The 26,117-nt window shown below is 41.1% G+C and overlaps 1 protein-coding gene across 1 annotated transcript in view; it reads right to left on the reverse strand.

Moving 5' to 3' along the window:
* The window catches only part of LOC121675588 (potassium voltage-gated channel subfamily KQT member 1-like), a gene marked incomplete at its 5' end in the record, with an annotated part of 80,265 nt that overhangs the window by 14,633 nt on the left and 39,515 nt on the right, over nucleotides 1–26,117 (reverse strand). Inside the window, 5 exons of the mRNA XM_042051156.1 lie at nucleotides 15,539–15,701; nucleotides 17,639–17,767; nucleotides 18,574–18,669; nucleotides 18,972–19,082; nucleotides 24,164–24,304. Of these exons, the coding sequence (XP_041907090.1) occupies nucleotides 15,539–15,701; nucleotides 17,639–17,767; nucleotides 18,574–18,669; nucleotides 18,972–19,082; nucleotides 24,164–24,304 (640 nt within the window). The remainder of the gene's footprint in view (nucleotides 1–15,538; nucleotides 15,702–17,638; nucleotides 17,768–18,573; nucleotides 18,670–18,971; nucleotides 19,083–24,163; nucleotides 24,305–26,117) is intronic.

Raw genomic sequence — 26,117 nt, forward strand, 5'->3', positions numbered from 1 at the left:
AACACCACAATTTGTTTACACTGATTTTAGTGCAGATATGAATGTGCACTTGCCCAGTGAATAGAAAATTCATGCAGTAGCCTCCAACGCTGTTAATATTGCTACAGGGGGAAAACATGCAACACCAGTGAAGCAGCATGTCACAGCCCTAGAAAGGTAGGATATAAGCAAAATTACTTTAATTCAAATAAAGTCCCAGAGGAAGGTGTTACAGACTCTGGAAATAACGAAGGCATAGCCCAAGAGATAAGTTACTGCTCTGGGGAGGATAATGCAAAGACTCCTATTACAATCCTAAAGCATGGAGACCCAGGCTTGTCACTGCCATTCAAACTCTTGGCAGCACAGAGGGTACCAAATGTTTCACCCAAGGACTGGAGAGATTTGGTTTCAGATCAATAGGGAAAAATTAATGCCTTGTTCCCTACCTCCCCTCACCCCTTCCTTTCCACTGATGCTCACATGCAGTTATTTCCTTATTCTGAGCACTGTCTATGTTTTGCTGTTGGGGAAACCTCCCAAATCTCCCCCAAACGCGTGCCTTATGAGCTGGCTTTGCTATAAATGCTTTAGTGCTCCCTTATCCAGATTTGGATACAGCCCTTTCCCCATCTGAGAGTCAGATTTAGATGTGTTGAAGTTACAAGTGACTGGAACACTTGGTGGGTATAAAGCACTGACCATTTCTGGCTTTGCAAAGGTGATGATGATGATGATGATGATGATGATGATGGGGTTTGCTTGCATGGCACAGGATCTCCTCCTTGATGCCCTACCTCCCCCAGCACAGTTTCTTCAGACAGCTGGCAGAGAAGTTAACAAGATAAACATTGGAAAAATCTCTGATAATTCCATCTCGTGTAGAGAAAAACTGCTTGGCCCAGGCACAGCAGCAGCTGAAGGCAGGGAGGGAAAGGGAAGACTGTGGATGTGTCACTGCACCCAGGGAAATGGGAACACACAAAAACCCATTCAATGCTGAGAGGGCAGATGTGGAGGTAAAAGAGGCAGCACAAGAGAGCATCAGGAGTCTCCTTAAGAAGCCTTATTCTGAATTAAATTCTTTCAAATAGTAAGCAATAAACTTGCTCAAATTAATTTTTTTATTAGAAATTACTACTGAAACAGCCTTTACTGACTCCAACTTAAATTGCCTTGCTTTCCAATTACAAGAGAAGTCCAGGAAGTATTTCAACCCTCTTTCCACTACAGCCAGTTCACATCCAAGACTGGCATATGCTAACACATTAATTTATGTAGCAAAGAACATCTTTACCCCTTCAAGGAGAATTAAAAAGAAGATGACAGCAAATAATGTAAATTGAAGGTCTTTACCAGGCAGAAACCCCATAAAGCCATCACTACCTTACCCAAGTAGATCTCTAGCAGCTAAAAGTGACTTTGCTCATCTGGCCTATCAACAGACCTAACTGTGTTACCAATGTGATTTTACCTCACTAGAAACAGTGCAACCACAGAACTTCTGGAGATCCCATTTCTCCAGGAGAAAAAACAAAACAAAACCAAAAAAGCAACAAAATCCTATTTAACACACTTTATTGTGGTCAGGCAGGCTTGAGTGTATTTTTTTGTATGCTTTCTGCTCACCAGGCTTTTTAAATTTACCCCTGTAAGCCTTCAGCTGCTGGACCCCTGCATATACCAAAATCCAGTGCACACTCTGTCCTCTCTCTTTTACAAGGTTATAGGAAAAGGAGCCAATCTGAGCCCTTCACATAAACAGTAAGAGAAACTTGCAGACTTTATCTAGGGCTGCCCTTGGTCCAGGACAGCTCATTCAGCACAAACTAATCTAGGATGGATCCAGGTCAACCTGACCTGAAAGGATCTTAATTGGGTTAGTACAACCAGCTCTAGATATCCCATTGCCATGATTTGATTCACCCCATTCCAAACAGTACAAAAAAGCCACCAGCAACAAACACTGGAATTATGCTGCTTAAGGTTTGTTGGTTTTTTACAACTGGAATCAAGTTCTGAGAACTCAGCATAATATAAGAGTTAAAGGAACACAAATAGACCCAAAGGGTCAGAGCATGGTTGCAGTTTACATACTCATGAGGCAGATCCAGGACCAGGCTGTGTGCAAGCCAGAATTCCATGAATTAGTTATCAGAATTGTATTACAGATGCTCTCCTCATAATTCACCTTACCCAAAGGGGAAAAAATATTCTTCTCCTTTGACAGGGACATTAAGTCCATGTCAGACCACAGCAAGAATGAGAGGGAGGAAATCCAGGAGGGTTTTTTTCTGCTTGATGGTGGATTATCACTATTACAGATGAAAAAGACAAAAATAACACATAATTAAAATAATACACTATTTTAAAAGCCATCAGCATTGCTTTATATTCCCAAGCTGGCTACTTTCTGTTTTGGGTAGAACTAATCACACCTGTAATTTTCTTCATAACACAAAACAGGAGGTGCCACAAAGGAGTTTTATCCACATGAGCATGGAAGGGAAAGTAGAACTGCCTAATAAAGGGGGCAAAGCAGAGAACAAAGGCTATCCTGGAAGTTCATCAACCTCCCCCACCTCTATGGGCCTTACCCCAGAGAAATTCCCACAGAAATTATGGCCAGGACTACCGGGATATTCACTGCAAAGTTCTCTGAGCAGAACACTAAGAAGAAAGAGCTTTTTTCCAGAGACAGTTATTCACTCATGGTTTCCAAAGTGGTTCTTTTAAAAATATAAATGCTCTCCTGCAAGTGAACACAATTTATATAGAAAAAATACATATTTGAGTTGCCAACTTCCCTTGTAAAAAGGAATGCATTGTGTACACAAAACATTGCTTAAATGCATGTTATTTTTCCATGTATCTCACTCTGAGTGGATTTTTAACATGGCTTCCATTTTATCAAGTATTACTATCCAAGTCAGTCTTGAATTTTATTTAACAGAAAATTCAGCTAAAAGCAGGTATCATAAGCTATCTACTATAAAAATCCAACTCCCTAACTCTGCAGGAAAGACTAAGACTTTTAAGCAAAACCACTCCTAGGTAATAGGCAGAAGCTTTTTACAACCTCAAAATTTGCTCATAATTCAACATTGCATTCTATCAAAAAAGTAACAAGGTCAAATTGCTTCATCAGTTGTAGTCAAGCACTGCTAAACAGCTCAGAATTTGGCCCAATTTTAATCAATACAAATAAACAGTCTCACTCACTTGGAGATTTATTAACTCTGATCAATAGATTTCATACGACAGCTGCACAAGATCAACCAACGATGCAACCTATACAGAACACTGCAAATATTTGCTCATTGGGAAATTACTGTTGTTTCCTCTTCTCTTTCCAAAAGATAACAGTATTGCAAAACATGATTTAGCCAAGTATTCCAATGCTAAAGGTGCACCAGTTGTATGTACACAGCAGATTACTGGACACTCCAGAACTGAAGGGGAATCAGTTCCAGATGTTTTCTACTGATTAAATTCAGACCAAGCAAGGTTAAGCAAATGACAAGCAGCTGCTTTTCTTTTTTGCCATAGTCATGACAAATCCCCTTAGAGTTCTAACTGACTCTAAGTAGCAGACACTGGGTGCAGCACCTTTTTTCCCTGGGATTTCATGGTTAACAGAGACTGTGAACAGCCTCCCTAGCAACTAATTGTTCTCACCCCCAGTCTGACAGGTTTTATGCAGATAAAAATTAAAAGGAAGAAGCTCAAAAATAAAAACAAACAAACAAATATTCTTTGAAATACCCCAGTGATGTAAACCCTAAATCACAGCTCCTCTCACTGCACATACTGCTGTCTACTGAAGTAAGTCAAAGTAGAACAAAAGAAATATTAAGGTGTCACTAAACCAGGCCATGGCTCAGAGCAACACAGGCATCACCTTTATGACCCATCACTTCATTTCAAACAGGGCAGAAACATTTTTTACCATGTATAGAGGTTGAAACAAAGCTTTACTTCTTAGGCTTGTCTCCTATTTATCCTCAGCCATTCAGAGGTTTTTTCACACCTGATAGGATTAAACTGAAATAAAGACATTGTGTGTGTGTGTGTCCTTAAGCAAACTGACAGGTCAGATTTTCCATCCCAGCATTTATTCTGAGCAGGGCAAGGAAGCATTTCCAAAGCACAGAACTTCCAAATTCCTTCCAAGGCAAATATTCCCATGGAGTTGTGGTTGGGAAAATCTGGAAAGAACAGCATGCACGCCTGTATATCAAAATTATTTCCCAAGCACTGTCTTTGACTGCAAAGAGAATGCTGTGTAAAGGGACACATGAAGCACAGTAAATGGTTTAGAAGTGGCTACACCTGGCTACTTCAACAGGGAGCAAAACCAAAAAAAAGGGAACACTCAGTCTTTTCTTCTCTGTTTCTCAGCTAATGGTCAGTATATAGGGACACAGCCCTGCCCCCAAAGAACTAGTGTTTATTTTGCTTCTAATTATGGAATCTTTTCAGCATTCCCAGCTGACACACAACTGAAATAAGCAAAATACAGGCTTTTCAAGATATTAATTCACTTAGATTAAAAGAATATTTTGAGGAGTAGTAAAAGTATATTTACTACTCCACCATCCACGTAAAACCAGTTTAAAAGGCTATAATTTTTTAGACATGATGCCCTGATCTCCCACAATAATGTTTTGTCATTTCCATAAGAACAAAACCAAATTTTTGTGGCTAAAAAGTAGCTTTCCATTCTAGATTAAATCACATCATCTTTTCCCCACAGAGCATTCACTACATCTCCTGCAAAAATTAGCTTTTCTTGCAAAACGTGCCATCCCTGATTACCACTCCTCCTTGTTTATGCTAAGGATAAACAACTGTGCAGGCCCATGTTTAATCCTGCATTGACTTATTGTGTTCTCCACTTCTGTAATGCTGTGTCAGTCTGAAAACATTTCATAAAGAGTTAGGACTCACAGCATCTCCGTGACAGAGACAAGACTTATGTAGCAGACGGTGCAACCGAAGCACAGTGAGTTAACTGTCTGCCCGAGGTCACCCCGAGAATCAGTAACAGAATCCAGGAATCCAGCCCTCCCTCCTCAGCACGGGATGAGCCTTGGACAGCCAGCCCCAACACCAACACAAGGATTCCAGCAGGGCCCGCTGTGATGTGCTGGGGTTTTGTCACTGCCTTTGATCCTCACTTTAACCCATTTCACTTGTGGAAAAGGGTTTGAGACAAAAGCTGACAATTCTGGGCTTTTTTTACAAAACCAGTACACACACACAAAAAAAAAAAAAAGGGAAGAAATGCAAAAAGTTGTCCTTATTCCCATTTATAAGAACCTGCTTCTCACCTTCAGTAAAAAGGCTCCATGTTGGCTCAAAAATGCCTTCACTTCCATGCAGTCACCAGGGAACTGCAATGAACCTCACAGTCCACAGCACTACAGCTGCATGCGTGTCACCACCACTCTAAATGCTGGCTGGGATTCCCCCCTCTCCCTGTTTCCTTTTTCTCATCCACTGGATTGCATGGACATGTGCCTTGCAGTTTGAAATTAAATTACTGCAGTTTGAAGTTTGGGCTTTGGCACATTAGAAATGGCACAATGTTCCATTTTCACACTGGGGTGAGACTGTTGCTACCTCCCTGAAACTTAGCAAAAAGATGGAATTCTTAAGTAGCCATAGTGAGAGAAATCCAAACTGTGTAGCACATCCTTATCTGTATTTTTAAGAGCATGTTTCAGAGACTGTTTTCCCAGACTACCTTAAGTTATATATTAGTTCCCCATTCCCAACGGCACAAGCTGCAGGACAATTTTTAATAATAAAGTAACTTGACTAATTAGAAAATTCATGGTCTTAACCAGGGTTCCCTGCCCTCCACAAAGAAGGAAAGCTCAAATCCCAATTTCCCCTCTTTTCCTACTCTCTCCAAGGCTGCCTTTGCTTCCCCAAAATGATTTGGTCCACCTGACCCCAGGCAGGGCAAGTGCAGCAAAGCTGTCCCAGCTCCCTGGAGCCCAACACATCCCTCAACACCAGAATGGAGTTATTTCTTCCACACTGTGGGGTCATGTCCCATAAACAGCTGGTTAATAGACTGGAGATCAGGTCAAGCAGCTGCTGCAGATCAAAAGTGTGGGGACAGATCACTGCAGGGAATTTGTGATCCAGGATTAGGGGGGAGACAGGGCAGGAGCATCCCTACCCTGGGGAAGGCTCCCAGGCTGCCTTCCAGAGTTCTCTCAGCCACTTCTACAAAACAGAATAAAAATCCCACTCTAACCCATGGCCTGGCCCCTCAATGGGTTTATCTGATAGCACCTGAGGCAGAAACCTCTCTAAATGCATTTGTCATTTCAACAGCAAACCTCTGGTAAATGTTTTGTTAAGTATCATATTCCAGCACGTTTTCATCCACTGTACAGGAGCCTAAGCCAGTTTTCTAGGCTATAATCCAGGCCCTGTGTTCATGCACACACACGGATGATACAGGAAAGGGTGACTTAAATCAGTATGAAAATTGTCTTCTGCTTATCTCCTACTTAAAACGCACATTGCCACATCAGAGGAAAAACAAAACCCACTCGATCTGACATGATTGCTCATGACTAATTCATGTTCCCTGTTACTTATTTCCTTCCTACTGACTGGCTTTATTGTGGGTGGGTTTTTTCCTTTTATTTTTCCTTCTTAAATTCCTCCTTCCCTTGGAGCCAAGCTCCAAAATTGAATATATCTGGGGATTGTTCTCGCAGATAAGGTGAGGGGAGAGTAAGCTGTTGATGGACAGGGGCTCAGTGCTTTCCTTCACAAGGGCAGGTCATCCTCTCTCAGGACCCACTCCTGAAATCCAGATCCAAAACTGAAAACACCTCATGACTGCTCCTGACAGAGGAATATTGTACCTCTACTTGCCCCAAGTATCTTACAGTGCTTATATCCCTCTTTACTTACTGCTTTACATATTCATATTAGTTAAAACCACCACCCTGTAGGCTCCTCATACAGACATCTGACACCACACCCTGATTCACCTCCTCAGGTGCTCTGCTCCCCTGTCCTGCCTGGCTCTATGGCACATCTTTCTTGAGATATGCTAAAACTCTGCACTCAGATGCACACAAGGTACTCCCCCAAACTCCTGGGAGATACCCTCACTGCTGGGCCTGGAGAGACACCCTGGGACTGCCTCTGCCTCCCCTCACCAGCTCCCTCCAGCAGCAGAGCCCAGGAGTCCCCAGGAAGCCAAAGCCTCTTTCCACAGCAGGACCTGCTTTACCCTCACTGACCACACCAGGGGCTGCCTTAGCCCCATCATCACCATCCTTATTGACCCCACCTAGGGCCACCCCAACCCATCAGGAAGGGGGTCAAAGCAAGCACATCCGCCCTCCCCTACCCACAGCCCCAGCTCTGCACACAGGGTAAAGGGGAGGGACACAAAAAAAGATATTTAGAGTGTGGTCCTTTCTCAAAACACCCTTTTCTTTCTTTTTAACACCCTTGTCTAGTAGAGACATTTACATTGTCACACACAGACAGCTACTTGCACGTGGGGAATAGCTATATTTCATGTGTCTTATCTATTTTCACTTAGATCTATTTTCTCTTAAACCTATTTAGATGTAGACACATTTACATATGCATGAATTAACCACTACATCTCATATCTATTCAACCTTATCTCAATTTACACTTCTATGTTTACATTTATGTATCTGTTTAGGCTGGGTCAGTTTACACTTCTCTTTAGATTGTATATTAACACATTATATATATGTATAATACATAATATATATATTAATATATATAATATATAGTATATATATTTCTTATTGCACAGAAAATCGTTTTTGACCAGATATGTTTAGAGTTAAATATTTATACTTCCATCTAATTACATATCAGCCTGTTTAGATTTAGATGTCTCTATACACTTATATATAACCTCTGTCGAGATTACATATATCAGCTACTTTTACCCTGCAGTGCAAAGCAAATGTAGATGGTTCCAGCTGGACAGAAATTTTGTATTTTAAATTATCATCCTGCATCTCAGCAGCCTCCTGTCAGGGCTGTTAGTGGCTCTCAGGTTCCTTCTGATCATTCCCTGACTCCTCAGCTGTTTGCTTTGCAGGCCCAGAGAACTAAAACCCACCTGACTTGCGCATCTTTTCCAGTCCTTTCTCTTCTGTTCTAACTTTATTTGCTTCTCACTGAATCATTAGCTAATAGCTAGTGACACAATTTGTAGTGTCAATTTTAGCAAATTCAGTGTTAATTTTCAGGAGAAAGAAAAAATTATTAACTGTTTCCTGACACCATGACTGTGTTTACACTTCACGGCTGGTATCTGGGCCAAACTTTCATTCTGCAAAGATTTTCATCTCAAGTTTAGACTGTTAAGGAAAAGCTCACAATTTACCCAGATCATTCTCATCTTTCCTAAGCTTTGGAAAAGCTGAAGCCTGGGATATTCATGGGAATTCACTAAGGAGCTCCTGTGTCTCCCAAGTTATTTTGTGCTGGATTAGCACTGCTGGTAAATTTGCAGGACCTGAGAGATGAGGCGTCTCTGGCTGCTCTGTCCAGACCTTCCCTGACCTGCCCCTGATTTAGCTGTGACAGCAATTTCTCTAATTGAGCAGGTGTCTGTATCTGGTTTTACTTCTGTTTATCTTTGTGTTGCACAACCATGCCTCCCTATCTGCAGCAGTTATTTTAGTAGGATGAGATATTTACAACCAAATAATGACAGAGTTTACAGAAATACAGGCTGGGCAGAATATCAGAGGCCTTGAGAAGTGGAAACACAGGATGCAGTGTGTGAGTACAGGCAGGAGATAAGAGATGGGGCACAGGCTTGGCACTGGAGACCCCACAGCTATAAACAATTCACTAATGGTCAGTTAAAATAAAAAGCAGTCCTGAAGCAGGACAAAACTGGTTGTAAGGGTAACAGAGAACAAATAAATTCTATTTCACACACATAAAATGGAACATAACATGGTAATTTCAGATGAAACCTGGAGCTGCACAGCAATGAGGAAATATGTCAGAGGGTGTTAGGAAACATTTGTAAGTGGATCCCAGGAGAGAAAGGAGAAACCGTCACCACAAACATCATATTCCTCCCTGTTAAGGACATGAGATTTCAACAAGTCATTGTGTGCTTCCCCTCTTCCTCCTGCAGCAAATTATATCCAGGAACTGGAGGAGCACAAATACCAGCAAAACAGGCAGAAATTTAAAAGCAAATTCTACAGTTTTAATTGAATTTTTACTATAGCTGCAGTTTTAATTATTAAATAAAACACACTGAATTTGATTCTCTTTTGTAACAATTAGATCTGGACTAATTCAGTCAAGATTTCAGTTATTGTAGCACTAAATTCTAGTTCTACTTTTATGTGTACTCACCCTTTCTTACACAGAACACTGAGTATAACAGTTCTTAACCTACTTTCTACCATACCTCATCTATTAACTCTGACTTTCCATTCTTGAAAAACCTTTTTTCGTTTCACTCTTTTTCCCAAGGCCGGCTAAGCCAATGGTTTCATGGTACTGTCCAACCTCCTGGACCAAGGCTACAGAAGACCTCTCTGACTAATAGGTTTCTCCAATGCAGATGTCAGGAAAACCCCACAAGGGCCTGTATTTAGTGAGAAGATTCTGGTGATTCCTCAAACATAACAAAGGAGAAATCCAGTTGCTGACTTCATCATCAAGAGTAGATTTCTAGGGTCTTGGATTTTCTTCCTTTCTTCTCTTGCCCAGAGCCTCACACAGCAAGACTATGTATATTCTGGATCCCAGAGTAAAAAGTATCAGGGTTGCATCAGTACTGTGAAAGAGATTACCAAAAACTTCACAGTTTATCAGGTCAATTTATAATCTTACTTTAAAAAGCTGCCTCTGTTTCATTATTAGTCAATATGTTGACTCAAATACAATTTATTTGCTTCTCTCATTTTCTACATTTTTGATGTTTTGACAGTTATCTGAAATATTCATTTTGGCAACAAAATATCTATGCTGGGGTATGCCCTCCTTTTCAACTCACAGTTATTATTTTTTTCCCCACTGCTGTGCTGATAGTGTCTAGAAAAAGTCTGAGGGAGCTGCAAACACCTTCCCTTACTCTGCATTGCCGTGGTCTCTGCGAACATCTGGTACAAAGTCCATGCTCAAGTCTGGTGTGACCAGTGATCCAAACCCTGCTCTTAAATCAGGCACAACAGGGAGTTGAATAAATGCAGAACAAAAATAAATTTTTAAACCTCAAAAGCTGCCAGATTTAATCAGAAGTAAGAGTGGGTTTGGCAGAGTTAGTTGTTTTCTTCCTGCACCTCCCTCACCCCATCCCCACCCCCAGTCCTCTCATCCACTTTGGCCATACAAGATAAACCACAGAATTCACTGGAAGTTCTCACTCAGGGCAGCCAGGGCTGAACGACTAACGACTGAAAACCTTCTGGTAAAGAGGTGGTTCCACAGTTTTTACACATGGGCAAGTACCATTAGTACAAATCCTGAACTGACAGACAAATGGAGAAGTTAAACAGCTCTACACTGACCACAAATTCTCACTGCAAAGCCACCACCATCTGCTAAACCCACCTTCTGAAGAGCATGACATTTGTCAGAAGCGTGGTATCTGGATACCTTCTCATGCTACTTTGGTGCATACCTTTATATTTATGATTTTCAGACTTACTGACAGCTATGCAGACCCTCAAAAGCTTTGGTGTTTGCTTTATTCTGTTAATTTTGGCCACGTGTTTTTTCTCACCTTTCTCTCAGCTTGTCAGCACTGGAATCTCTGAATCCACTTCACTTAAAATGTTTGCTTCTTTCTATGTACTGCAGACTGTAATTCATCTGCACCAATAAGGGAAAGCAGCCCCTTTTCCTAGTGGGAAATGCAACCAGTCTCTGGGAACAACGAGCCCATTTCCAGATAGGTGAATGCTGGAATGTCAGCATCCAAACTGGCATTACAGACAGAATATATCAACATTAACACTACTGCACATTTTATATGAGAGGGATGACAAAGGTGAAGGGGTCAGAGAAGACTGCAGTGCTCTCCCCTCTCCTGGTAAAAAGTTACTCTTGTGCAGTTTTGCTTTAAACTGTGCATACATCAGCATACAAGAAACTCCAAAAAGCAAACAGAAAAGCACAGTGATAAATAGGGAATTTTATTTTTAGCCCAGCAGAGATTTATCACTATGAGAGTCTTGTGACTTTGACAAATCTAACAATAATGAGTTGTGTATACAACCTACAACAGCTGACAGAGAATAATGTATCCCATCTGCTGGAGCTGTCTCAGGAGGCTGACCTTCAAGGTCTAAAAACTTTCAAATTTCTATGATTTTTTTCCTCCCTAATAAAAAGCACAATGAAACAGCTATTTGATTCATTTTGTGAAGTATGCCTTGTGGTAAATAGCTGGTATTTGAAGAGAAAACTCAAAACGCATGTAGAAAATTCCAGTTACACCAAAAGGCCGTTTCCCTTCTGTATGGATCAGTCTCTTGTGACCTGCCACTCAATCTTGCTCTTCTAACTAACTACAATCTTCATACTTGAGTGCCTTCTTTAAACCCTACAGGAACATTAAAGATGTCAGGGGGCTTGCATATGTCTTGTCATCCTGATAACAGATCCTGCTGCAGAGGAGTAGGTACAATGACAGGCAAAAGTACAGGTAAAGATTAATTTCAGGACTACAGAGAATACTTAGGGATATAATCTCAGGTGAGGATGGAATCACTGAGGGTTTCAAATCACTACATGAAAATATTAAATCAGACACTCTGGTATGAAATAGTTGAAGCAACAGACAGCCATGAAAAAAAGCCTGCACTGGAGGGTCACAAAGATGCTCCAAGGGCTGGAGAACCTCTCCTGTAGAGACAGGCTGGGAGAGATGGGGTTGCTCAGGCTGGAGAAGAGAAGCCTCTGGGGAAATCTCATTGCAGCATTCCAGCACCTAAAGGGAGTTTGTAAAAACACTGCAGAGGGACTTTTTACATGGGCAAACAGCAACAGGACAAGGGGAATGGTTTTAAACTAAAAGAGGAGGTATTTAGATTACACGTTAGGTAGAAATTCTTCCCTGTGAGGGTGGGGAGGCCCTGGCACAGGTTGCCCAGAGAAGCTGTGGTTGCCCCATCCCTGGCAGTGTCCAAGGCCAGGTTGAATGGGGCTCTGAGCAAGCTGGGATAGTGGAAGGTGTCCCTGCCCATGGCAGGGGGTGGGACTGGATGATCTTCAAGATTCCTTCCAACCCAAACCATTCTGGGATTCTTTCATCCTTCAGGTCCCTTCCAACCCAACCCATTCTCTGCAATGCCATTCTACGACTTGGCATCACAGTTATTTTCTAGAACTTTCTAAATCTCTATGTTTTGTTTTAGTTTTTCCTTTTAAATTTTTTTTTCTAAATAGCTTCATTTCGAGAGGTTTGCTTCCCAGCAAGGAAATTATTATTGTAGAAGACTTTTGGCCTTTCCCTTTCTGGAAGGATGGACAAGTTCTTAGTACTACAGGTCATTTTGCATCAGTCACACCCAAAACCTCATGCACAGTTCAGAGGTTAGCAATAATTTTTCTTTTATGTTATCAAGTGTTTGTTTCAAAACCCCACCATTTTTGGTGAATAAAGGTCTTGTTTCTATATTATGCACTATCCAATTACATGGGGGTTTTCTATTCCACATACACACAAACCTCTCAGGAACCTTAACGTTGATCATCTCTGTTTTATAAGGTTTCCCTTTTCTCAAACCTTCTTCACAGAAATAAAGGAAAGCATTTTTTCCCACCTTGGGAAGATCTGCCTCCTAAGCAAGGTTTGAGCAAGCCAAGATGGTGGATACATGAACAAAAGTCATTAAAAAAATTCTATTTGCATGAGAAAAGGTGTGTTCACATAATGCCATTCCTGAAATAAGGCAAATGTCTCCTTTTTCAAGGATACTTGAACTACTTTCTAGCTATTTCTGCTCAGAACAAGGAATTTTATCAGTGGGGCTGTTACTGTGTTGCCTGTTCCTGACAGGCATTTATTTCAGGCCTTCCTACAGTCCCTCTCTCACATCTGACCAGAGCAGCAAAGAGCTGGTTTAAAGCAGCAGCTCTGCTCCTCCCAGGTCAGGCCTATAAAAGTGATCTAATTCAACCTTGCAGTTTGCCATCATCTGCAAAACATCCAGCCCCCACCAGCAATGAATAAAATATTCCACTATAGCAACACTCAAATAGAAGCTGGCATGGCCCCTTTCAATTACCTTTTTTGAATTATGATTCTCTCTTGCCTTTTCTACTTTCAGCTTTTTTGACAGGAAAAAAATGCCCCCATTTACAGGCTTGAAGCCCAGTACTTCCACTTCCCAGGAATAGAAACCTATTAATTCTGGCAAGGAGAACTTCACTGAGAGAAATCAGGTTTAAACTTTTGAGAGGTGTCAAGAATGTTCAGTCAATTGAGCAATTGAGTTTGCCAGCTACATTCCTGGAAGCTTTGCAACAGAAGGAATGAATCAGTAAAATCAAATTGAGTGTGATTTAACCCTGACACTGGCTTAGGCAAAAAGTGACAGAAAATGAAAAATAGATAAAATTTAATTGGTAAGGAAATAATATGCATGGCTGTCTCTCAGAATAAATTAGGCCAGCTATAATGAAAGTACAAGAAGAAAACATCTTCAGAAAAAGTGGGGAAAATTCTTTCATTTTCCTGTCAGGCAGGAAAAGATGCAGGCCTGTCTTATCACTCTCTTTCCTAGGACACAGAGCTTTGCTCAGATTAACTATGACCATTGAGAGAACACACCCTTAGTGAACAAACATGCACTGGCAGAGTCCCGAGTACAGCCAGCAGAGTCCCCACCATCTTAGTGGCCTCCAGGACTGCTACCAGTTGCACAACACTTTGCTGCTTCCATCCATCACATCACAATACCAAAACACACTCAGCAAAATCTGCTGTCACAGGGTCAGCAAGGGAAGCTGCTCCAGTCCAATAAACATGCTGAGAATGAACACAATATTCTGAGACGTGCAGTTAAAGCAGAAACTTTGGTTATAAATATCATACCCTTCATGCCCTCCCCCAGCACCCTAAAAGCACTGGAAATGCCAAACAGCAGTTAAAACAAAGCAACCTGACCTCAAAGTGACAGGTAAGAGATTCACACAAGATTGTAACAAGGAAGAACAGGAGGGGCAATGAAAACTCTCCCTCAGGAGAACCCTGCCTTCCACATTGGCACTTCACAGCTGTAGGTTGCATGCAAGGTCTTGAAGGTCTGTCCAAATCCTGGGAGCCAGATGTTCCTATCCCTTACAGATGTTGCCCCACCACGGCACAGCTCCCAGGTTCCTGCTATTCCACATCCCACTGCTCCAGAGTGGAGGACACAGGTGGCACTGACAATCCACCAACTCTGGAAATTCAGGGCAAGCCAGTGGAACTCCTACCTTTGACTGTGTCCAGTTCAGAAGGCACCACACGTTCCCTTGGGGGGCAAAAATACCTGAAGTACTTTTTATTGAAGAAACCTTCATGTCAAGACCACAGCCACACTCTGTCTAGGCTGACACTTTCTGTCAGCTTCAATGTCATGTGAGAGCAGCAGTTTTATACTGAGCTGGTGCTCAGGTTTATCAAAGACAGAGGAAGGTCTAACCCAAAGCCCCCCAGAGCACACCTTAAATTAGTGCCAGTGTCTCTGGATGCCTCAGTAACCTTGGCAAGGCTTCGGTGCCTCCGGGTATGGAACAGACTATGAGCAAACATTCTCCCCTTTAGCTCAAGATGTAGCAGATCCAGAACAGATTCCCAACCCCATCAGACAAAGGAAATCCATGCAATAGTGGAAAAATTAGCTTTCCAAAAAAACATCTTTTATAGTAAACAATACCATTTCACACGGACTTTTCCATTACAAACTTAATTTTAAAAAAAGGATTTTGCAAACAAAGCAAGTATCTTAACTCAGCATGAAATTCAGACAGTTTCCATGTTGAAATACAACCATCACTTATATAAACACACAATATTTTAAATGAAGCAAGAGAAAAAAACCCACTTATCAAAACCTCTTAGTTGATGTGGGCATAAAAATAGTTTTTTCTTATCGCAATTTGTTTGCACAATGTTTAAGAGGGTGCTGTAAAAAAAAGTAGAAATATTTCTCCTGGTTTATTTTTCCTTCCTTCAGAGGCAAAAGGAGTTAAAGTTTAAAGGTAGGGTAGATCTGAGGAAGCTTTCCATCTACCTCTGAAATAATTCAAAACAGAAAAATGAACAATACATCCAACATTTTAATTGATGGTGAACAAAGAAAGCTCTTTTGATATTTTCACCATATGAATTAAAGACTTCCTTTAATTTGTGTCCCCCTATTTTTGTTATGCAACCATCCTTGGTTGGAGGCATCTTGATTTACTGATTTGCTTAGAATTGTTTTTTCATACAACTTTTCTCTTCATCACATCAATTCTTTGTAAGATTGTCTCTTGAAAAATGATAAACCAAGCCTAAGTAAATTACCTCTGGGCTCATCAATGTAGAAAGACACATCTTTTTTGTCCTCTTGTTCATCAATGTGATCGTAAGTGATCTGGGGAACAGACAAGGAATTTTCTCCTGGGTTTATTACAGGTGCAGAACCATTCCCACAGCCCAGCTTCCCTTTTCTTCTGTATCTTCTGGCCTGTGAGAGTAGGAATGGAATGATATCAGAAGATGCTCTCAAACACAGACAAATGCACATGTGTGCTTCACTATACAGTGAATTCACTTGAGGTCGTACATTTTTTATTTAAAGATTGGAACTGAAATTCAGGGAAAGGGTTGCAACCTTTGTTTATGGTTTTAAAGTGTCTGATTCTGAATTATCAACTAAAATCTGGTAAGAATTTGATTCTCAGAAGGCAGCTAGAACATTCCAAAAAATCAAGTCTTTAGTAAAATTTCTCAAATTGGGACTGCAGCTCAAGCCATACAAAATTCTAATGACTTTAGTATCTATCACCTTGTCTGGAACATCTTTCTAAAGCTCTAATTAAACATAACCAGAGACTTTGAACTGCGAATTAGGCCCTGTGCAGCCTCTTCAACTAAAGAAAACTTCACCTTTTGCCAAAAAGGCTAAATAAGGCACCTCAGGAGAAGAGAAATCCTTCCTCCAGCCTCCGAACAGTTCTCCTGATTTTTGAAGCCTAAAGACAGCCTAATAAACACCCTGCAGTTGGTACTTAAAAAAGAAAAATGAAGATTTGATCAACACAAAGAGCTGCAGGGTCAGTATATTCACAAGGCTACTTGATCTAAGTCCAAGCCAATTCTTACTTTGTTATGGTCTACAATCAGACTTTTGGAATTCCTTTTTCTGTTCAGCTCTGCAGCAGTTAAACAAATGCATGTTCAAAATTAAATGGGGAAAAAATGGTAGAAATGGGTATTTATTGCAGACAGTAGATGCACTGACATGCATCGAAATACTTCTAAAAGCAAAGATTCCAGGCTCTTGTAGCAGGAAACAAAACCAGGAATCCTCTGGAGAACGAAATACTACAACATGCACAAAATGATCAATATATATTTGAGCCCTTAAAATAGGAAGTTACAGACCAAGAAAGAACAAGAGAAGAGGATCCTTTGGTAAGAGGTGAAAGAACAATTACTATGTGCTTAAATGAGGGCTCGCCGGGCTCAGGGAGGTTCAGATAAATAATATATTATGGAAATATATATATGGAAATCCCTCTCACTAGAGAAAACAGAGGGAAAAATACCTTTTTTTCTATCTCTCCAACCATGGATTGCTTGCTGTTCAGCAACACACACAGGAGTCTTAACTTCAGCTTTACCCCTTTCCTCCTGGTTTTTCTGTCTCCAGCTGTGACATAGCAAGGTCACACTGCTCCAGCACCAAAACACAGGCATGCACACAGATCAGGCTGTTTCAGCATCCTCCATGTGCCAAGGGGGAATTGCACAGCCCTTTTTCCCTGGGAAACAGGCACCAGTGGGATGCTACTGCCTAAAGGTAATCCTTGACCATCATTTGGGAAACACTGGGTCCCTGAGCTCGATCTGCTGCAGACCTCTGCCTGCTGGAAAGCTTGGCATTGATACCACAGAACTGTGTTTGGGCCATGTCACCTTTGTAGCCAGACACTGTTCCACTTTCCTGCACCCACAACTCAGGGATTTGTCTTCATTTCTAAAGAGATAAAAGCAGCATGGAGTACTTCAGAGAAGAGAAGCTGCTGTCAGCCATAGGTTAAATGTGAACATAAATTTTTAAACCGGCTTTCTCCTTCTTCCTGTATGAACTACTTTGAAAAATGAATGCAAAATGGGAAAGTGGCACCATTGCCTTGTGCTCTGAGAAAATAGGAGACTCCAAAGGGGATAAAACAATAGAGAGTTGGTACCTGTCTGACCAACAAGGCAAATTTAGTTAGAAGACATTTGTTCCTCAAGAATATTTTAAGGAAAACAAAACTAATCGTGCTGTGGCAGGAGGAAAACAACCGTATTTCGGGTGTCCAGATTGCTCAGGCGCTTCACGAGGCTCCTGGCAAGTTAATTATAATTTAAAGTGAAAAGCAAGCAGAGAGCGAACCCTGCCAGTGCTGTCACCTGTTTTCTCAGACCGGGACTAGATGGCGCTGGAGACTTTTTGGGATTTTGCACGGGAGCTGTCACATAGATCTTCCAGGTGGCTGTGGAGGTGCAGGATTTCTCGGCTGCGTAGCAGCGCCACAGGGTCTGTAAAGAAACCCAAAGAACCTCACTGGAGGAGCAGTCAATGGGCTTCTGCACGGCAAATTTTGCAGCAAATCCAACTGACAACAAACCCCTCAGTCCAGGTAAACACCATTCCTGACAAAATATAGCCGTGGTGGATGCAGTTTGCACCAGGACATGAACACACATCACACAGAAATCTTCAGTGTGCTCTTGGAGTGCTCCCCCCACGAGCTGGGATCAAACCCTGCCCACAGGAAAAATAAATAAATAAATCCAACTCGACCCTCATAAAAGTGAATCCCCCTCTGAATGCTGCAGTTTCCTTTTTCTGCACTGTGCCACATTGAATGTTTGTGCACTGTGCTATTTAATTCTTTATATTATTGTATGGAATGTTACGCTGGGAGATTTTTCAAAAAACAGGTGTGTTTTTTCATGTATTTGTACACACATTCATCACCTCAGGATCTGGCAGATGCACAGGACCTAAAAGAATATGAAAAGGAACTTATGAATTAAATATTATAATGAAGTTGGGGTTTTTTTGTTTTTTTGGCGGTTTTTTTTAATATTTCACTACATATACTCACTGCATCCAGTTAGTGTCATTATGCCTATAAATATCAGGTATAGTGCAGCTTCCAGAAAGGGAGAGGCAATTATCTCATTTTCTCTACTGTCTGATGTGGATCAAAATGGCAAAGTGGTTAAACACAAGTTATAGATCTATAATAAATTTAGGAATGGTGATTCTCAATACTTGAACTTCCAGGCCACACTCTCTCTCCAATAAACTCTGAGGTATTTTACTGTCGTGGCCTTACCTGAATTAGGGAAGCTGCAGCTGGGATTTGTCTATTGAAATGCTTCTGACGTTGCTTCTGCTGTACCTTCAGGGCAAAACCAGACCCCAGAATACCCTAAATACAACCAAAGTTACTAGTCAGACTTGTATATGACTTCACATACCTAAATCAAATACTCAGCATATAGAATAAACAGACATTTAATAAAAGACTTTATAAAATTAATTTTGCAATGTCTACAGTGACAGAGTTCTATTTATTCCAACAAAAAAATCTGAAACTGAGCAGATCAACAGCGGAATCGTGTAACTTCAATAAATAGCATGTGTTTATTGCTGTGGTCCACAGGTTACAGGAGCCAGAGGCATTCACAGAGGTGGACACGCCTTTAACGAAGGGATTCAAGTTCTACGTACGGCTGGCAGGGCAAAGAAGGAGATGGCAAATACTGAGAAGCAGGAAGCTATTGTCTTCCCAATCCACGTCTGGGGAACTTTGTCTCCATAGCCGATTGTTGTGACTGTTACCTAGGCCAGAAACAAACACCTGTTTCAGTGCAATGGGGCACATTTATCTCTCCAAAAAGCACAAAAAACCAAAAGAATGAAAGGGAAAAAAATTAGCAAAGTATCATGAGACAGGAGTGAATCAACAGTGTTTGGATGTGGGGATAAGGAAACCTGTGCTGACAGGAGTGAAAAGGGACAGAACTCACCCATCCCAGCTGAATCCTCACAGCAAGAGGAGGAACACACAACCACTCCAGGATGAGTTCTCTCCCAAAGTCAACCTGCCAGTAGAGCTAGACCTGAACACAGCTGGGCCCTGTGCTTAGCTTTCTTCCTTTCCCACAAATACAGGACCTGGCCACCCAAAATTGTGTTTAAGCCACAAGGTGCTTGAACTGAACTTGAACAAGGATCTGATCACTGCTTATCAGGACCAGGTACTCCCTAAGGGACAAGGGGCCCACAGTCAAAGGAGACAACAGAGCCAGCAGGGCAGCACCTCTCCAGACAGGCCACAGTCCCTTCCAAGCAAAACAGAAGCAGAAAGTGCAGCCAGGCCCACCCAAGAGCCTGGATTATAATGCAGCAGCACAACAGCGAGGCAGGTCTGGCAGCAAGTCACAGGTCAGGATTAGGATCGAGAGCAGTGGTCAGCACAGAAGTCCACAGGGAGGGGCCAATAGCAGGGCATCATCCCATGGGTGGAAATCAGGATCAAGGGAGTCCATCAGCTGCAGCTGAGCTAGAGTCCATCTCTCCTGTGCTTAAATATTGCCCCTGGGTGTGCCTGGAGCATCACCAGTGAGGTCATGCTGGGCAGGGTCATTAGGCCAATTAGTGCCCTCAGGTCTGGCATCTGTAGGGACTTGGCTCTACAGGGACTTGCTGTGGAGGTGGCAGGCCAGCCCTGAAAAGCCCCAGAGGTAGGAGGACCTAATCGGGACAGAGGTTTGGGGCTATTCCTGAAGAGCCCCAGCAGGATGGAAAAGAATTCATTATGAGCCAGAGGTCAGGAAGGACCTGGTGCAGGGGGAAAACAGGGTCCAGGTGGAGGCTGGTCCATCAGAAAGGTTTGTGATGGAACAAGGACCCCCTGCTTCCCAACGGAAGGGGATAATCAGCTGATCCCAAAGCAGGGACCCACAGCACGCCACGGGAATCACACCAGACAGGCACCATGGTCATAGCAGGACCATGGTCTGAAACAGACACCCTGGGCCATGGGAGTGTTGGGTTTTCAGCATCCTCAGAGCTCTGCTGCTGCCATAAAATGGTGTGAGAAACGTGGCTTGGACCCTTGAGAAGTGAAAAGCTTCTGGTGAGGAACAGAAGAGTTCTGTCATCAATACTAACCGCTGGGGAGAACTGTAAATAGAAAAAATGTACTTTTATTTGGAAGCACCAGCCCCAAACCTAGTTCCCCTCCCTTGACTTCGCCTTGAATGGTAGCAGAAACACAGCCAAAACAGACTTAAAAGAATATGCAAATTTACACTGACTATAAAGAGGCTGCCTTTTATGGAAAAATTTGCTGACAAATGCTTAGATGTTATGCAAAAATAGTCTTCTAAGAAGAAACTATCAAGCAATAAAGGCATGGGAAGAATATATTTCCTCCTACTCTCAGAGCTGGAAGAAAGATTTGCAGGGAAAAATATCACCAACTACTACCAAACTTAGCTTTTCCAAGTTCCAAAAAACAGTTAGATTTGTGTTTATTCTTCACGAATTTTCCACTTGATGAAGACCACTTTGTAGTATCTATATCCTTGAATGAATATTGTTCTTTTGATCTGCAAACTGCTCTCAGCAGGAGCTCTGCCTTGCCAGGTGTTTGTCCAGATTTAATGTGGCTGGTCAAGTGACTCAGGTGCTGTGTGCTACAAGCAGGACAAACACATGAGTTTGCCAGTCCCCAAAATTCAACTTTGAAATGCAGCATATGTTACTGGGCAGTGGAGGAAGTTAAAGCTCTGTTTCTTTAACAGCACTTCAGCTCCTCAGTGCACCCAGATGATCCCTCAAAGTCTGTGATTTTTCCTTCCTTTTCCCCTCTCTTTTCTTATGAAAGGCTTCTTGGTTTTTTTGGGGGGGAGGGGGGGTTTGGTTATTTTTTTTTCTAAGTTCTCCAGCACACAGGACTTAAAACCAAACTGCAGTAATGTTGAGCTGCATTAGTGTTACTATGGAAGACAGCATGAAAGCTGTAACCACAGAAAAAATGAATTTTCCATCTCCACAGCAGGCGTTTGGCTGGCAGACTCCTGCAGGTGCCTGAACATGTCTCAGAAAGTTTTTCCCTGGCTACCTTAAGAGGGTTCCTTCTCAGTAATCTAATTAGCACTTTGAATAAATGGAAAGGATTATAAGTAATGTAATTCTCTGGCTTTCTTAATCACAGCAGAACTTTTTTTCTACGTGTACATCCCAAAGTTATCAGTATTTCTGAGCAGAGAATGTTGAATACCTGGGCTCTGGAAAATGACACCTCCTGTAACACGGATTTATGATGGCACATTCCAGCTGTGTGCACAGGCTCTAAACACACATGTGTACACCTCAAAAAGGGAAGAACCCTGATTTAGTAGCAGTCAACAGGGCTGCTCAGATGTTTTAAGACAGGCAGGTGTCCTCAGGTGTGAAGAGTCAGAACTAACTACCTCAAAAAACACACTAACTATAAAGGGGTTCAAACTGCTACCTCTGGCATGGAAATTTACTGCTGGAAATTCTGAGCAGTTGATCCCAAGTACCTGTGCCAGTTAACACCAATTTACTGGAGCAAGTATTTTACTCCAGCCCAGTGGTACAGAATAGCTGAGTTTGCAGCAAGATCAATAAGCATTACAAGCAGCAAGAGGCAAGCAGGGAGGGCCAACAGAAGAGAAGCCTCCTATGTGCTCTTCTCTCCTCAAGGAAACAATCCCCAAAAGGGACAGGGAAACTGCTGTGTCATGGGTTGCAATTCTGGCAGACTGACCATGCTGCTGGAAGTGGTTTACACGTGCCCTACATGCTACAGCTTCTGAGAACGGCTTCATGTAAAACACACAAAGTCTTTGGTATGTCTTCACAGTTTAACCTGTTTGCCTGCCAAACCTAGGAGAAAAAACCTAGCATTTAACTGAAGCAGGTGAATGTAGTTAGCATTTAATTCCAACTCTCATTTGTTCTTTATTTTCTCTTTTCTCTGTATTTAAACCTTTCAGGTCATTTGTATCAAGTTCAGCAAGCTTGCACTTTCTCCCCAAACCAAAACGTTGCCCATAATAGACTCTGTGGTTTTTTTCAGACATGTAAGACTTTCAGATACTTGTTACCAAGATTTTTTTTTTTTTTCCCAATGGCTCAGTTTTGAAAGGCAAAAGTAAAAATCAAATTTCACTCCCTAGTAACTCCACATCTGTGTTTCTATGTTCCAGGAGATTTGAAAAGAAAAAGAAACTGATTCACTTTGTCCTTTGTTCCTGTTCCCAGCTGTGAACTGCACCTGCACCGTGACTCACTAAATGCTGAGGAGGCCTAGATGCCTGAAAAGCTTAAACAACAATTTGAACAGTGTTCCTCACACAGCCAGAGAAAGAGGAGCTGATTTTATCTTGCTGCTACACAGAGCAAGTCAAGTTTTGGAAAATAACAAAACCCACTGAACACTTTGCATGTCCCATCCACACACTTGGAAACACAGATCCCAAGTCATCTATCCCAACAAGGTAATGTGCATTTTAAACTTCTCTGTTCGTCTTTATGACTCCTTTTAAATTCCTGAAGTCCAAAATACTCTTGTATAAACACACTCCAACTTTTTTAACCTTAATCTTTTTACTCTTTACTCATATCAATGCCATAGCTTCCAGTGTTTAGAAGCATTTTGTAATTCATACCTAAATATTCAATGGAACTAATGAAGCAAGCTCTGGAAAACTAGAGAAAATAGAAATAGAAATAGAAATAAAAATAAAAATAAGTAGAAAAAGTACACTGGGTTCACATGGAATTTTTATCACATGCAGGAATAAGCTGTGCATGAATATACATGGATAGAACTGGATGCTACAAGTGATCCACTGGTGTTTGAGGTGAACTGCTCAAATAATGGAAGAATAAGTGACAATAAGAGTCCTGGTTTGTTCTCTTAAAGCTGGCATGGGGTATCTTCCAATTACACCCTGATTGTTTTCCTTTTAAAATGCAGCACAATCTGTGCTTCTGAGACACTCATTATTTCCCACCATTAGCTACAGGTTGCCTCACACCTATAACCATGAGGTTTTATATTCTTAAAATTTTATCCCACGTCCATTGAGGACTTTCACAAGTGATTGCTCTATGGGTTGGTTCATGATTTCATTGCTTCCCAGCACCTTAGATCATCAGGTCCATCTGGCCATTGCGTGGATTTTCCTTTTTTCACTAGATTCTTCTGGGTTTGTATTGTTTTTAGCACAGCCATAGGTGATGCTCTGCAGATGAAATGAATACTTGACAACATAGTGAAAGGAATTTAGTGTTCAAAATATTTTTATAGTGAACCACTTAAAGGGTGATGACTGAGGGTACATGTAATATAGTCTGTATTTCTGTGCACTTCACTGAAGTAGAGGCTTATCCAGCATCTAAGTTAAAGATAAAAACCAAAAAACAGGAACCTGTAACTTGCATCAAGGTCTGAATTACTACTGAGAGCGTGAGTTTTACACAAAAAGATCAAAAAACCAGAGTCACTAACCCAACTTTCACATATAGTATCCTTTTAAGTTATGTACCTTTCGCAGGTAACTAAGCAGAGTTTAAAGGAAGTGGTACAGGTTTTGAAGGGAATTTCTACTCTTTTTGAGATGTGGACTTTCCATATCTGTAAACATTCAGTGTCCTTTGCTAAGAACTTGCTAACCTGCTTTCACAATAAAATTTAATACCCCAAGAATTTAATTGTATTTATTATATTCTTTCTTGTATCCCTCCTAAGAGGTTGTCAAGCTTCCCTACAGAAATACATTCTGCAAAGAAAGAAATGCCAGATTTTTCTAAAAATATCACAGCTTGAACAAAAAACCTTATGCCCTGTTGGCACACACATTTTGTTGGTGAGGACTTACCACACCCCACCAAAGAGCATCAGCATAGTTGGAGAAACCTGTCTTTCCATCCTCATCAACTGCATCCTTCTTGGCAAGATAAACAAAGTAGGATGAAAAAATTAATCCCAAGAATCCAATGTACAGCGTGGTTATGAGTTCCTTTTAAAAGAGAAAGCAAACAAGCATATAAGGTTTTCATCATATACATATATTCTATCATTGTCAAACTTTGCAAATATATGTGGGGGGTTTTGCACCACAGTAGAAAAATCAATATGTTATATTACAGGTACAAAATCTGCCTCCAGTAAAACAGCTAAAACATTGACTTAGGTTTTATGCATACCATGCTAAATAGGTCAAAAAGCCATCATTTATCCAAGATCCTTGGGACAGCTAAATGTAGAGTAGGACATCTTTCCTAATTATGGAATGGGAATCATTCCACTTAACTGTCTACTCAAAACATTAATTATCTAAACATTTTTAAAATAGCAAAGCAGCTTTAGAAATGCCCTTGCTGAACTGCACACAGAAATAACAGGCATGTCTTGTGATTATGGCCATATCTGAGTAATGAACCTGTGTATCTGATGTTTAGATTGCTCAAGACTGAATAGTGATGTCTCAACAGTTTCATGTTAAGATAAAATCTTAAGATAAAATATGTCAGGGTTTTGGTCCTGAAAAACAAGGCTGGGGCAGACTTTTGTGAGGGCATGGTACAGTCCTTGTGAATATACCATTTTCTCTAAAGATTTTTGGGCAAGAAAGTTGTGTCAGACCTGCTATGACTTAGATAAGTCACCTGCTGTGACTTAGCTTCTCACAGTCTTCAGGAAAAAAGAAAGTGCTGGTGCATTTAAAAATGTATGGTGTCACAAATGCAAAAATACATAAAGCTTTTAAAAGCAGTGCTAAATGAGACATCCACCTGCCCCCCCGGGAAGTCCAATAACTAGTTATGAGGGAAAACAGCTTCTTTTAATTACTTAAAGTTTAGATGCATTATTCCTTTATTTTCTTTGCACATATTTGCCCATCTTTAACATGAAACATTGTTGTGCTACGTCTTGATTGGCATCTTCCTTAAGCTCTTGACAGTCATTTCTCTTTCCTTGGATCCCAGCCAATAAGGGAATCAAAGCACTGCCATATGATACATTTAAAATTAAAACCTGAATAGGAAGGATTGCCCTTACTTTTAAAGTATGTCAGGTTTTCACAGATTTTCTGCAATACTCTACCCACATTTCTTAAACTGTTTGTAAGGGAAGGTTCGATTTTATCATCAAACTTACTTCAGATTTTCTCTTTTCTTTCTTTCTTTCTTTCTTTCTTTCTTTCTTTCTTTCTTTCTTTCTTTCTCTCTTTCTCTCTTTCTCTCTTTCTCTCTTTCTTTCTCTCTTTCTTTCTCTCTTTCTTTCTCTCTTTCTTTCTCTCTTTCTTTCTCTCTTTCTTTCTCTCTTTCTTTCTCTCTTTCTTTCTCTCTTTTCCTTTCCTTGTAAGAGCTTCCTGGGGAAAGGTAGCCCTGGTATCAAGGACCAACATTCAGCAGCAGGAACTATAAACATCCCTCACTCTCCTAGAGCACTAATTAAAATCTAGGTTCAGGAAATCTTTAAGTGATCTTGGCACAAAGAAAAATGGGTGTTTTTCCTCTAATCGTTTAATGATGACCTAAATAATGAATTTTGATAATATTTCATCTTGCCCATGGACAAGCCTTTTAATTTAAGCCTTAACATTTTGCAGGCCTGTTTGCTAAACAAGGCAGCTGATAAAGGAAATAAGCCCTGGGGTTTCAGTAGTTTCTCTGCTGGTCACCTTTATATTCTCATCTTTATCTCATGGCAATGCTGCACTGTGTACTTGTAGATATGACCTGCTTTGAAAAGCTCCTTGTGTTAACATACACAATTGACTATTTGTGGATGATAATTGGAATAATTCTTGTTTAAGTGCTGGCTGT

The sequence above is a fragment of the Corvus kubaryi genome, unplaced genomic scaffold (genome assembly GCF_017639235.1).
Source record: "Corvus kubaryi isolate FWS band 111438036 unplaced genomic scaffold, C.kubaryi_AGA036_p1.0 74, whole genome shotgun sequence".
In the NCBI taxonomy this organism is placed as follows: Eukaryota; Metazoa; Chordata; class Aves; order Passeriformes; family Corvidae; genus Corvus; species Corvus kubaryi.